Source organism: Saccopteryx leptura, chromosome 2, assembly GCF_036850995.1.
Source record: "Saccopteryx leptura isolate mSacLep1 chromosome 2, mSacLep1_pri_phased_curated, whole genome shotgun sequence".
Taxonomy (NCBI): Eukaryota; Metazoa; Chordata; class Mammalia; order Chiroptera; family Emballonuridae; genus Saccopteryx; species Saccopteryx leptura.
This window is the reverse complement of record NC_089504.1, coordinates 268,005,996-268,019,217: the sequence shown is the minus strand read 5'-3', so window position 1 is coordinate 268,019,217 and position 13,222 is coordinate 268,005,996. Positions and strand designations below refer to the sequence as shown.

General features: G+C 40.5%; 2 protein-coding genes across 4 annotated transcripts in view; one reads left to right on the top strand and one right to left on the bottom strand.

The window, feature by feature from the left end:
- ODR4 (odr-4 GPCR localization factor homolog) overlaps nt 1–6,843 on the bottom strand; it is a 34,961-nt gene extending 28,118 nt beyond the window's left edge. The window contains exons 1-2 of one of the 2 annotated variants that reach the window (XM_066361745.1): nt 6,704–6,843; nt 3,197–3,316 (exon numbers count right to left, since the gene is read on the bottom strand). In XM_066361745.1, the coding sequence (XP_066217842.1) occupies nt 3,197–3,295 (99 nt within the window). In that variant the 5' untranslated portion in view covers nt 3,296–3,316; nt 6,704–6,843. Of the gene's footprint in view, nt 1–3,196; nt 3,317–6,699 lie in introns of both variants that reach the window. The other variant, XM_066361747.1, reaches the window with a different exon arrangement.
- A 58-nt stretch (nt 6,844–6,901) lies between these two features.
- Nucleotides 6,902–13,222, top strand: part of TPR (translocated promoter region, nuclear basket protein) — a 59,071-nt gene continuing 52,750 nt past the window's right edge. For both annotated transcript variants that reach the window (XM_066361740.1, XM_066361739.1), the window contains exons 1-5: nt 6,902–7,084; nt 7,453–7,746; nt 9,139–9,243; nt 9,968–10,041; nt 12,083–12,179. In XM_066361740.1, coding sequence (XP_066217837.1) covers nt 7,015–7,084; nt 7,453–7,746; nt 9,139–9,243; nt 9,968–10,041; nt 12,083–12,179 — 640 coding nt within the window. In that variant the 5' untranslated portion in view covers nt 6,902–7,014. The remainder of the gene's footprint in view (nt 7,085–7,452; nt 7,747–9,138; nt 9,244–9,967; nt 10,042–12,082; nt 12,180–13,222) is intronic.

The following is a 13,222-nucleotide window of genomic DNA, read 5'->3' as shown; positions in this document are numbered from 1 at the left end:
CTTTCCTCACATGTTTTCTTTTAATATATCTGATATCAGCTCTTATTTATTTGGACATTCAGATGTGAATTATATCGTGGTCACTGAAAAACAGTTTACTAGGTAAGTGAATGCCTGCATTTAAACAAAAAGATAATAAATATGCTTGGTCAGTTCTCTGGTTATTATACTTACTTCTAGATAATTTGAACAGATTGGGTGGTTCAGTAAAATAAAGCAACAAATGACCATACACATCTGACTTTCATTGAAATGACAACATTAACTAAATAGTAAAAAGAAAACAAACAAAACAAAGAAATGACAATAGCCCTGGCGGGTTGGCTCAGTGGCAGCACGTTGCCCTGGCATGTGGATGTCCCAGGTTTGATTCTGGGTCAGAGCACACAGGAGAAGCGCCCATCTGCTTCTCCACCGCTCCTCCCACCTCTCTCCATTCTCCTCCCCTCCTGCAGCCATGGTTCAATTGGAATGAGTTGGCCCCAGGCACTGAGGATGGCTCCATGACCTCTGCCTCAGGCACTAAAACATGGCTCTGGTTGCAACAGAGCAAGGGCCCCAGATGGCCAAAGCACTGCCCCCTAGTGGGCTTGCTGGGTGGATCCTGGTTGGGGCACATACGGGAGTCTGTCTCTGCCTCCCCTCCTCACACTAAAAGAAAAAATAGAAATGACAATTGTGTGGGATTTGTACACGTGTCCACAGAAGAACAACGGGATACAGAATTAATGTGATATCAGATTTATGTTCCTCAGTTTTGGTAGCACAGTAGTTAAATGGTAATCAAAGGTGGGAAATCCAATAATAAACTTAGGGAACACTGAATAGCTCAGTCTTGGTACAGTGGAAGTTTCCTATGAAGAAAGAATAAAAATGAGGCCGATAATACAATCTAGGATGGTGTCGTACTCAGACATGACCTGAAATTCCCATCATTAGTGTCATCCTGGACCAGAAAATAAAGAAAGAGAAAAAACTTCTACAAAGGTTATTTCCAAAAAGTTATTCAAATGTATGATACATAGGAAAAGGTTTGGTGCTGATTAGAAAGCTCTTCCTTCTCTTAAAATCTATGACTTTGAAAAGAAAATGACCCTAAGGGTTCCTATAGACAAACCTGAGGGAAAGGACAGAAAAGTGATGAACCCTGGAGTAAAGAGGAAAAAGAAACACGTAGAAGAGTGAAGCGGAAGGAATGAAAAGGCAGCAGGAAGAAAGACGGGCAGGAAGGTCCGAAAGTGTGGGAGACTTAAGTGTAAGAAGCAGTCTGTGTGCAGTAAGGGAAGTCTGGAAGAGGGTATTTCTCATGACCTTTATCTTTAGTGATCCTATCTTTCTCTCAAACTTTTCTTCCCTTAAATTTTTAAAAAAATAATAGGAAGTAAGGCTGGCAGTCTAATGAAAAGGCTCACAGGATGCTACTACCTGGTTGAGCAGTGCAGGGTCTGTCCTCTTGTCTTATAAGTTAAGGAATCAGATTGGTGACCATCAAGGGGTGTGACTACCTGAGTCCTCGGACAGTGCCTTCTTTAGAAGTAGGTAACACGGGGCATCAGATTGTAACAGGAAGTAGCTTGGGAATGTGGATAGAATCAGAACAAGGAAAGTTCCTTACGGAATTTGAATATTCTAAGGTCCCGTGATAAGATATCCAGCAATAAAATGGTCACAATAGAGTTTTATTTGTTACTAAGCCTCAAAGTCAGTCCTTGGGCCATAGTGCACTTTCTCTTAAATAATGTTTAGATGGATAAAGGCAGTTTGTCTACGTAATTCTTTTTTTTTTTTGCTGTTGTTGCTTTGTACTGCTGACTAGTCCTCCTTGCTTATTAACAGTTTTTCTTCAATTACAATAATAAATCAGTTGGGGCTTACGCTTTTTAAAGGAACTGTTCAAATCTCTTCCATTTTGTGTTGATTTTTTTTTGTGACAGAGAGAGAAACAGAGAGAGGGACAGACAGACAGGAAGGGAGAGAGATGAGAAGCATCAATTCTTTGTTGCAGCACCTGAGTTGTTCGTTGATTGCTTTCTCATATGTGCCTTGACCGGGGTGGAGGGGCTACAACAGACCGAGTGACCCCTTGCTCAAGCCAGTGACCTTGGGCTCAAACCAGTGACCCCATGCTCAAACTGTTGAGCTTTTGCTCAAGCCAGATGAGCCCACGCTTAAGCTGGAGATCATGGGGTTTTGAACCGGGGTCCTCTGCATCGCAGTCCAATGCTCTATCCGCTGTGCCACCACCTGGTCAGGACACTTTGTGTTGATTTTTAAGGCTTAACTCTATGAAGCAAACAGAATATGTCTGATTTTCAAATTCTCTTAACCTCTTCCCCAACCTCTCCAACGAATCAACATTTTAAAAAATGAGTAAACAGGAACTATACTATGTAACAAAATAAATGACCACTGTTGCTAAGTCTGAGATAAGACACAGAACAATGGGAATAAAACTGTCAAAAGCTACTTCTGTAAAGAACTGAACAACCAGGAATTAATAAAGATCAGAAGGGAGTATAAAACACTTTGAAAACACAAATAATGTGGTCAGTAAAAATTCTAATTTTGGAGTTTCCACAGCATAAAATATTTTTACATTGTCAAAAGACAGTGTGTTCTGACTGAAAGAAATCTGGGCCCTGGCCGGTTGGCTCAGTGGTAGAGCATTGGCCTGGTGTGCAGGAATCCCGGGTTCAATTCCCAGCCAGGGCACACAGGAGAAACACCCACCTGCTTCTCCACCCTTCCCCCCCCCTCCTTCTTCTCTGTCTCTCTCTTCCCCTCCCGCAGCCAAGGCTCCATTGGAGCAAAGTTGGCCTGGGCGCTGAGGATGGGCCTTTGCCTCAGGTGCTAGAATGGCTCTGGTCGTAACAGAGCAACGCCCCAGATGGGCAGAGCATCGCCCCCTTGTGGGCGTGCCGTGTGGATCCCGGTCGGGCGCATGCGGGAGTCTGTCTGACTGCCTCCCCATTTCTGGCTTTGGAAAAATACAAAAAAAAAAAAAAGAAAAAAAAAGAAATCTGGACTAGGTTTGTATTAACTGCTCCACCGTTTTTCTCAAAAATCCACTTGGTATTTACATCTTCATTCCATTCCTCCATCCCCTAATCCTGAGTTTATTGTTGAACAGCATATTTCAATTTTAAATAAACAGGTAATTTGTTCTGTCAATAAATACACACTGAGAAATACATACCTGTCCTATTAAAAGTCCAGAGACAAAAGACTTTCCTTGGAGATCGAGGTTTGAAAGATACTGGCCAACAGTCTCTTCTACAATGTAGGTTCTTCCCATTATGAGAACTAATTCAATCTCCTAAATTACAAGAAAAAACATATAGTATTTTTAAGGAAAAAAATATATATAACTTGCAATGTTTCCCTTATGGGGAAAGTAGAGAGAAATAAGTGGTACTACCTCAATGCCACCCTATGCCTTGCAATGACTGCTTATTAAAGACAGTTTTCTTACCTGCAAAGTTCAAATGTAGCTTCAGAATTCTCAACACACTGCTGCAGTAAATGACTACTAATCAACCAGGGTTGATGTGAGAGATGAAACTTATTTCCAGACCCAGGAAAAGGGAAAGGCCAAAATTAGTCAACAAGCCAATTTCTATTCCAGATGTCCTACTCCTTAGTTGTGTTAACTTTGATAATCTATTGCTGAGCTTCAGTGTGCACACTTCTCAAACACAAAATATAACTTTGCTTTGCTCATTGGGAGGTAGAAATAATCAAATGCATTTCCTCAGCAAGCATACTGTGAAGGACTACTATGTGCTATGTGCTAGAAATTGTGGCCTGACCAGGCGGTGGCGCAGTGGATGGAGCATCGGACTGGGATGCGGAAGGACCCAGGTTCGAGACCCTGAGGTCGCCAGCTTCAGCGCGGGCTCATCTGGTTTGAGCAAGGCTCATCAGCTTGAGCCCAAGGTTGCTGGCTCAAGCAAGGGGTTACTCGGTCTGCTGAAGGCCCACGGTCAAGACACATATGAGAAAGCAATCAATGAACAACTAAGGTGTCGCAACGTGCAACGAAAAACTAATGATTGATGCTTCTCATCTCTCCATTCCTGTCTGTCTGTCCCTATCTATCCCTCTCTCTGACTCTCTCTCTCTGTGTCTCTGTAAAATAAAAATAAAAAATAAAATAAATAAATAAAAAATAAATAGAAATTGTGCCACGTGGGATGGTGGCACAAAATAACATTTTATCTCTGCCTGTGAGTAACTCATAGTACAAGACCTACTGAAGTAGATTAATAGCAATGCAATAATAATAAACATCTTTAGTTTCTGATGAAACTAAGAAAGGTAATGTAACTTGCCCAAGTGACAAAGCTGGTAAGCGGTAAAGGTGGGATTTAAACTCAGTCTGGATCTAGAATCCACGCCCTTAAATATTATGCTCATACTGAGGAATCATATTCCGTCTCTCTACTAAACCATTACTAAGGGTAACTCTTGACTGGGTGAGAACCAGTGCATCATTTTTACTGACTTGTTCTCCTTTGATTTGATTTTCAGTAGCTAAAAACCAAAGACTGCTAACTAGAAGAGCTAGGCAGTAATGAATAAGCTCAAGGATTTCATGTGGAGTGTGAGAGACAAAAATGTAAAAAGATGATATTCAAAAATGATATAAAATAGATAAAAAAGACTATAGGAACACAGTTGCAGCATTTTGAATAGAGATAATGGTCATTTTAAGTTCTATAGAAAATTTCAATCTTAGTACAGCAAAGTCAAGGTAAGTACAGATGTGCTGGGCTGCTTTATGACACCAGTAAACTGCCAGTCACAGTGATTTTGCATTAGCCAAAAGTAAAGCCCAGATAACTGGTTCCAGTTTGCAATGGCCTACTGGATTGTTTTGTTTTTTTGTTTTTTGTTTTTCCAAAGAGCCTGTTCAGTTTTGTCTCAAAATGCCTTAAATTTCTTCCTACCTCTTTTCTGACAACCACAGAAATAAGTTGGGTTTGCACACAATTTTGGTTTAGATTAGGTCTAGAACTGTCTGTCTAAACCAGTGGTAATCAACCTGGTCCCTACCGCCCACTAGTGGGCGTCCAGCTTTCTTGGTGGGCGGTAGTGGAGCAACCAAAGTAAAATAAAAAGATAGATTTAACTATAGTAAGTTGTTTTATAAAGATTTATTCTGCCAAACTTAGCGAAAATCTGACATAAAGTACTTGGCAAGTAATTATTATATGCTTTAACTTGCTGTAACTCTGCTTTATAAATTTTATAAAGTAAAGTTACTTCCCTACTTTATATATCACCATTACTGTGGAACTAGTGGGCGGTTAGAAAATTTTACTACTAACAGAGATACAAAAGTGGGCGGTAGGTATAAAAAGGTTGACTACCCTGGTCTAAACCATTAATGCCTCTATAAAGTTAAGGGCTTTCGACTTTTAATATTGCCTTACGGTATTCATTTCTGTATATTAAACTTTATTCTACTTTATCATATTATTCTAGTCCTTTCCTTCTGTCCTAATAACTCCTAATTCTTACAAGAAACAGCAGTGACAGTGACTCCAAAGTTATGGTATGTAACTTTCTAATCTTATTTTTTCCAAGATGCCTGCTAGCCAATTAACGCATAAGAAATTGTATGCAATAGGAAGATGATAATGTACTAGGTTATAAAATCTGATTGAATGTCAGATATTATTTTCTTCAGTGCTCTTTAAAACTTTTAAATATAGCCAACCACACTTTACAAAGGGCACTACTAAAAAGGTAGATCTTGTCTTACACAGTTCGATTTTTCCTGAAATGTTGTGTCAGCAGAAGCTTTATAAGTCGTCCAAACACTGTGACTTGGGACATCTCAACCTCCCTGCACTCTGATTACATAATCCACAAAATAAAGGATTTGGATCACAGTAAGTCTGAAAACCTATCTAATTTCAGGATTCTGTGAGTTCACGTGCAAAATATATTCATTTTCCAAATGAGATCAATAATATGATAATATTGCGGACCGAGGGCGTAGTCCACTACTACACATATCCACAACCTCAAAATATTTACATAAAATATTTCAGGGGTAAAAAAAATCAACCTCAAGCTTTTTACTGATATTTACAAAAGGCCTGCCTGCTACTGTGGGAACTGCAGGATGAATGACATTAGCGATGCTTTATTTTCAGTAAAAATACTTAATAAACTATTTCAGATGAGCAATCAAATATAATAATCTTCAGACTCAGCTTAGAAGTCACAGAGTATATCGATCTGGAACCAAGCAGTTCCTTATGGTGGCAGAGGAGTGATTTTTAAGAATGCGTTTAAAAACTTAAAACAGTTTTTTTATTTTAAATACAAATGTAAGGCAATATTTTCTGCAATGTTGCCTTAAAACATAGAAACAAAGGCTGCATTCTAATTCCACTTAGCTTCTTTTTAAAATCTCCTTCCTGAAAAATGAACCAGGCTCCCTAAATTCCTGTTGGATCACCGTCACCCACCCCAACACACACACACACACACACACACACACACACACCACTTAAATGGCCTTTGTTTCGAACAAGGTTTGTCGTAACTTGGATTCGAGTCTGTTGTACCTGAGTGTCTGTCCATATGTTTCCTACAATCCGCTTCTTTGCTCCTTAAATAAGAAAGTTGTGTCCAAGTGCACACACACACCGTTCACACACGAATTACGCCCTTAGGCGGACTCACCTACCCGCACGCGTGGCGGACCAGCCGGTCAGTCCGCCTAAGAAGGTAGTTCAGGGTTCAAGTACTAGCCTCTGCGAGCCTGCCTCCCCTCCGACTCCCACGGTCAATGAATTCATCAGAAAGCGACGCACTTCCCACTCCAAACCCAGGGTCTCAGGAGTGCGGTGACGCGGACTGATGACGCATTGCCCCCCCCCCTCGTCTTCACTGCAGCGGCTCCGCCAAAGCTACTGTGGTCGCCACCCCGCCCCCTTTCGGGCACCGTTGAGAGTGTGGCGTTAGCCCGGCGCCTGCCGTCCGGCCCTGCCGGGACCGATGCCCTCTAGTGGCTCAGTGTCTAGGAGCCGGCAAAGAGGACCATCCATGGCATCCCGAAGCTTTGACGGTAAGGTTGCTCTGCCTTTCAGAAAGGAACATGGGATGACGGTACTATATGGCGCCCCCTCGCGGACAGTGGTCACGCGGCCGGAATAGGAGAGCTGGCGGGCGGGAGAAAGAAGGAAGCTAAACCGGCGTTGGGGACTTGGGCTCACCAGAAGCATAGAGGAAAAAATACGTTTCCCAGAGTTCTGCGAGGCTTGAAGCAGGTGGAAAGGGGAGCCGGAAGTTTGCGTGCAGGTCCGGGTCAGAGGCCTCTCCTGAACTCGTATACCCAGGGTGCACAGCGGCCAGCGGCTGCGCGCGCATGCGGGCGCGGGCGCGGGCGCGGTGGCGCTTTTCCTGCCGCGGTTCACATCGGACTCGATTTCCCAGGGTCCCGCCGCGGGAGTCTCCGGCGGGCGGGCGCGCGCGAGTTCCCGAGCGAGGTCGCGGCAGAAGTGGCCGCCCAGGCCTCTGCGTCCTCCAGGTCTTCTCCTGTCTCCGTTCCTGTTGCCGCGACCCCCTGTCTGAACGACATGGCGGCGGTGCTGCAGCAAGTCCTGGAGCGCCCGGAACTGAACAAGCTGCCTAAGTCCGTCCAGAACAAACTTGAAAAGTTTCTGGCCGACCAGCAGTCCGAGATCGATGGCCTGAAGGGGCGGCACGAGAAGTTTAAGGTGGAGAGCGGTGAGTACGACGCTCTTCCCGCCCGTACAGACTCGCACGGGGCACGACTTCCCTGGGGGCATCACCTCGGCCCCCCAGGGTCCCCGAGGCCCTGTCTCACCTGCTCCTCTCAGTTTGATGGAAGGAGACTTTTTGTTTGTTTGTTTTTGTAAATTTGAATCCACGTTTAGGTCCGTTTTCTTTGTAAGTAGGGTACATCATGTAACAGGTTGTGACGATTTGGGTCTGTTTACACTGGACTAAAGAGAATCTGCAACCCCTGTCTGAGCCTAGTGTCCCCTGTCTGTAAGTTGTTCGTAAAATAGTGGTAGTTTCCGCTCTTTTCTGGGCACCTGCATGCAGAGGCCTTTGTCCAATTTACTGCTTAATGCACTTGTTTTTGAGTGTGTGTCCTTCTGGTCCGATAACCAGCTGGATGTTCTCAGAAATAAATAGGTGCCCAGGACGGCGTTGGCAGAGAAGTGAACTTGCAGTAAATACGTTTAATATATCGGACTTATTTTTGAAGGTTGGAGTTTCATAGAAAATATATTAAGACCTATTGTTAATACCTGCGGTAGACCCTCAAATAAAAAAGTACGGAGATAGCGTCTTGAACATCCTTAGCATAGGAAGTACCATTAGTAAAATACAAACTCCCTGTTGTGTGTCTTGGCTAGCTCTACCAGTTGCCTGGGGTGATTGGTACTGAGTTTTGCTAAGGGGATTGAAAATTACAAATAAATATTTACTTCAAGAAATGGAATCATCAAGCAGAATTAATGTTGAATATTAATTTCCTGAGTCCCAAAAATGAATCTCGTACACTGCATACTGCCTTCTATTCACTAATGGACACAAATGTTGAGTGTCTTGGATGCACTCGATACTGTGTGAACAGCACATATCAAGCCCTTTCCCGTGGTAAGGTAACCCATTTCTTTTTACTTAAATTTAATAATGTTATACTTTTAGGTATTATTTTAGCTATTTTAATACAAGCCTTTTAAATCAAAGCAGGTTTTAATATGAATAATTTTTTGTTGTTGTTTAATAAAGCTTTTTGGATGCTTTATTCTGAGAAGTCTACTGATGTGTGGGGAAAATGCTAAGATAAGAAAGACATGCTACCTGCGGTGAAGAAGTTCCTAATCTTAGGGGATAGACCGAAAAGCAATTTGTAAAATCCCCTTGAGGCCTTGTGTTCTTTTGTCCTGTACTTGTAAGTCAATTGAAAATATTCAAGTCATGTTAAGTGCTTGATGTATTTACCTTTATTCAAATTCTTACTAAGAACGCAATTCCAATACTATGTCTGAAGTTTTAAAATGAAGCTTATTAAAAATGAGTAGCATTATGGAAATAATGTGTACATGTGTGTTTGATGTTATTTTCTTCTCTACTCTTCTGTAGAACAACAGTACTTTGAGATAGAGAAGAGGCTGTCCCACAGTCAGGAGAGACTTGTGAATGAAACCCGAGAGTGCCAAAGCTTACGGCTTGAGCTAGAGAAGCTCAGTGAGTAATTGCATCTGTATAATTTTTGTGGAGTGTTGAGATCTTCAAACATCTTTGCATGCTTTGGAAACATTTACTTTATGTGAAGTGTTGATTAAGTGTCATTGTTTTCATTTGTGGTAATATTTAGGTTTTTCATTCTGTAATAAAGAATGTAAAAGAGCATAGGGTTTAAATTTCCTAATTACCTTTATGTGTTTAGAAGAAAACTATAAGGAGATAGAGCCTACTGTGAGTGGACATTGTGGGATTGACAATTCAGTATCAAGCATAATTTTCTTCCATGTTAAAGGCTCTGTTTACAGTGATAACTAAGCTGAATTACAGTTAAGGTATCTATTAATGTGCTTTATTCTGTATACATTTTATGTAGTTTAAATGTTAATATTTTTTATCCAGTTCATAAATATAACTGTTTTTATAATTGACTTGGAAGATGTCATTAAAAATAAGGAAATTGGTAGTTGTATATGCTTTTCCTATAAATGTTGGCTAAAATGAACACAAATGCAGTTTTGGAGATAAGATAGCGTATTTTAAAATTTGGTCTAAAAATATAGTAAATTTTGGATGTATTTTTGAATTTGGAATACAGTGTATAACTCACCCTTTCTGAGGCTCAATTTCTTAATTTTAAAGTGTGTATGGGTGGCAGTTGGATAAAAACTTGTTACTGCAAGTTTTGAGCCTTTGTGTGTATAATCATGGTATTTCTTTTATCCAGATAGTCAACTGAAGGCACTAACGGAGAAAAACAAAGAGCTTGAATTTGCTCAGGATCGCAATACTGTCATTCAGGTAAACCTCATTTCTTTAAATAACACTAATTGTAAACATGATACTGGAGCAAGTTTTGTGTGTTTTTTTGTATCCTGATTTTATTAGTTAGGCAATGGGAAGATGAAACAGATGTTCTTTTACAAGAAGCTACTAACAAAATCATGTATACATAAGTGTTTTTTTTTGTATTTTTTTTTTTTTTTTCTGAAGCTGGAAACGGGGAGAGACAGTCAGACAGACTCCCGCATGCGCCCGACTGGGATCCACCTGGCACACCCACCAGGGGCGACGCTCTGCCCACCAGGGGGGTGATGCTCTGCCCCTCCGGGGCGTCGCTCTGCCTTGACCAGAGCCACTTTAGCGCCTGGGGCAGAGGCCAAGGAGCCATCCCCAGCGCCCGGGCCATCTTTGCTCCAATGGAGCCTTGGCTGCGGGAGGGGAAGAGAGAGACAGAGAGGAAGGAGGGGGTGGGGGTGGAGAAGCAAATGGGCGCTTCTCCTATGTGCCCTGGCCGGGAATCGAACCCCGGTCCCCCGCACACCAGGCCGACGCTCTACCGCTGAGCCAACCAGCCAGGGCCTACATAGTTTTTTAACTAGATCTTTTATATGATATTTTTATTGATAGATCAGACATCAGTTTTACTCATTAGAATATATTGATACTTGATATTTGAAAAAAAGAAACAACTCTGAAGCTCTTAAGTTGTGATGTTTTAAAATTATTGTTAAGTCCAGTGCCATAGAATTAGACATAGGATAGAGGTTCATAGATTCCTCTACCCACTCACCCACTTAGCTATCTGATCTGCCTTGCATCTTTCCTTTCTCTTAGAAATGATCTATTTAATACTTATTGTCACCCAGGCATTATTTCAGGTATCGTAATACAGTTAGGGATATGATCCATCCATCAGAAATCATTTCCTTAAAGTAGTGATATGAATAACAGATTGAATGTGATTACAAGGATTGTTGACCAGTTTGTCTAATAAAAGTGATCATACCCAGTGATTCTGCACCCAGATAGAACTTTAGACTCTTCCCGTCATTTTTTTAATTTTGCATTTGATTTGAGGTCGAAAAGTACTTGCTATGTAAAAGAAACTTTGCATAGGAAAGACTAATAGATTTGATCCATTAGAAATTTTTTTACCTCTCCATGTTAACAGTAATATTTATCTCTTTTTTTTTTTTTTTTTTTTTTTTTTATTTTTCTGAAGCTGGAAACGGGGAGAGACAGTCAGACAGACTCCCTCATTCGACCGACTGGGATCCACCCAGCACGCCCACCAGGGGCGATGCTCTGCCCCTCCGGGGCGTCGCCCTGTCGCGACCAGAGCCACTCCAGCGCCTGGGGCAGAGGCCAAGGAGCCATCCCCAGCGCCCGGCCCATCTTTGCTCCAATGGAGCCTCGGCTGCGGGAGGGGAAGAGAGAGACAGAGAGGAAGGAGAGGGGGAGGGGTGGAGAAGCAGATGGGCGCCTTTCTTGTGTGCCCTGGCCGGTAATCGAACCTGGGACTTCTGCACACCAGGCCGACGCTCTACCACTGAGCCAACTGGCCAGGGCCTATTTATCTCTTTTTTTATTTTAAGAACAGTCTTTACCTTTGGCATGGGTGGCTTGAGGTTACCTCTTACAACTCAAACGTATATTAATTACCTTTGTCTTGTTACAAAGGTACTTGATTGAATATATTAAGGGTTTTAGGTTATTCTTTTTCTAGGGATCTTTCTTGAGAAATAATTTGAACCAAGGTATAAATGTGACAACAAAAACTAGAAATAAAATAAATGTCTTACAAAGGTATGTTTAAGTAGGACACTTCCAAGTGGTAGTGTTCTTCCAAGGAAAAATATTTTTAAGAATCCAAAATATGAACAAAAATGTTGAGAGTATATGTAACTTTTAAACTTTTTGCTGTATGAGTTATATGAGAAAAAAACAGCTATTTTAAACTGCATCTAACATTAAAGTAACAATTCTAAATTCAGGTTCCTGTATTTATTGATTGATTAGCTTGATTTTTCTTGTTTATGTATTATGCTTTGTATGACAGAGCCAGTTTACAAGGACAAAGGAAGAATTAGAAGCTGAGAAAAGAGACTTAATTAGAACCAATGAGAGACTATCTCAAGAACTTGAATATTTAACAGGTATGCAGAAGTGCTTTAGCCTCTAACGCCACTCTTTTCTTCTCTGTCAGTGCTAGGAGTTCATCCCTGTCCATCCCTGTAGTTGGTGTTTATTCGTCATAGCTCAGAATAGAGCTCAGGGTAATAGCCTATTGTTTCTCCCATTTACTTATTTAACTTAGATCATTAACAAGTATTTAAATAAGTGTCTAGACAAGTACACAAATGAAAAACATCTCCAAATACATGCTTACAAAAATTAGGGGATATTTCAAAGTGAATATGAAATGATAAAATATCTCCTAATTTTTGTGAGCAGTGTAGTAATTTGGACCAAGATTTACTTCCAAAAATACTTAATACAATGTTAATTGTAATATCAACTTATAAACAGTTTAATGTTCATTTATAGAGGCTGAACTCCTTTATTTCATACATTTACTTTTGCTGGTATGAGTTTCCACAAGCATTCAATATAAGAACCTAAGAGGAGGTTCTTTTACAGGTTTTAAAGCTTATAGGTTTAAAAAACCTGAAGTAGTTAGGAAGCAGGAATATAAAATATATTAACAGACTATAGTATATAATACAGTTGATACATTCAGTGAACATGACTTTTATGCATTTTAAAGGTACCAAGTTCCCTTTGGTTACTTTTCATAACAGTTTTGAAAAGTTATTTCTGTTGAAGAATTTTCAAATACTTATGTTGCTATATAATATTGTATTTAATTAGACTTTCCTAGTCTTAGAAAAAAGTTACTTCAGAGTATTTATTGATGTTGATTAGCTGGTGGGTAGGTAAAAGTGAAAGAATTTGTCCATACAAACCTGATGTAAGGAATGTAAAGAGAAGTAAGCATATGTATTCTGGTAGTTTTGAATGGAAAGTCTCTATATGTGTCATTTTTAAACTTTTATATGTATCATTTTTTAACTTAACATGTAGCTATTTGTGAAATTTTAATTAATCTTTGGTTATATGTGAGAAAAATTAATGTTAATTTTTTTGTATTTAACTTAAGATTCTGCATTTAAAATAATAAATATAACATAAATGTTTG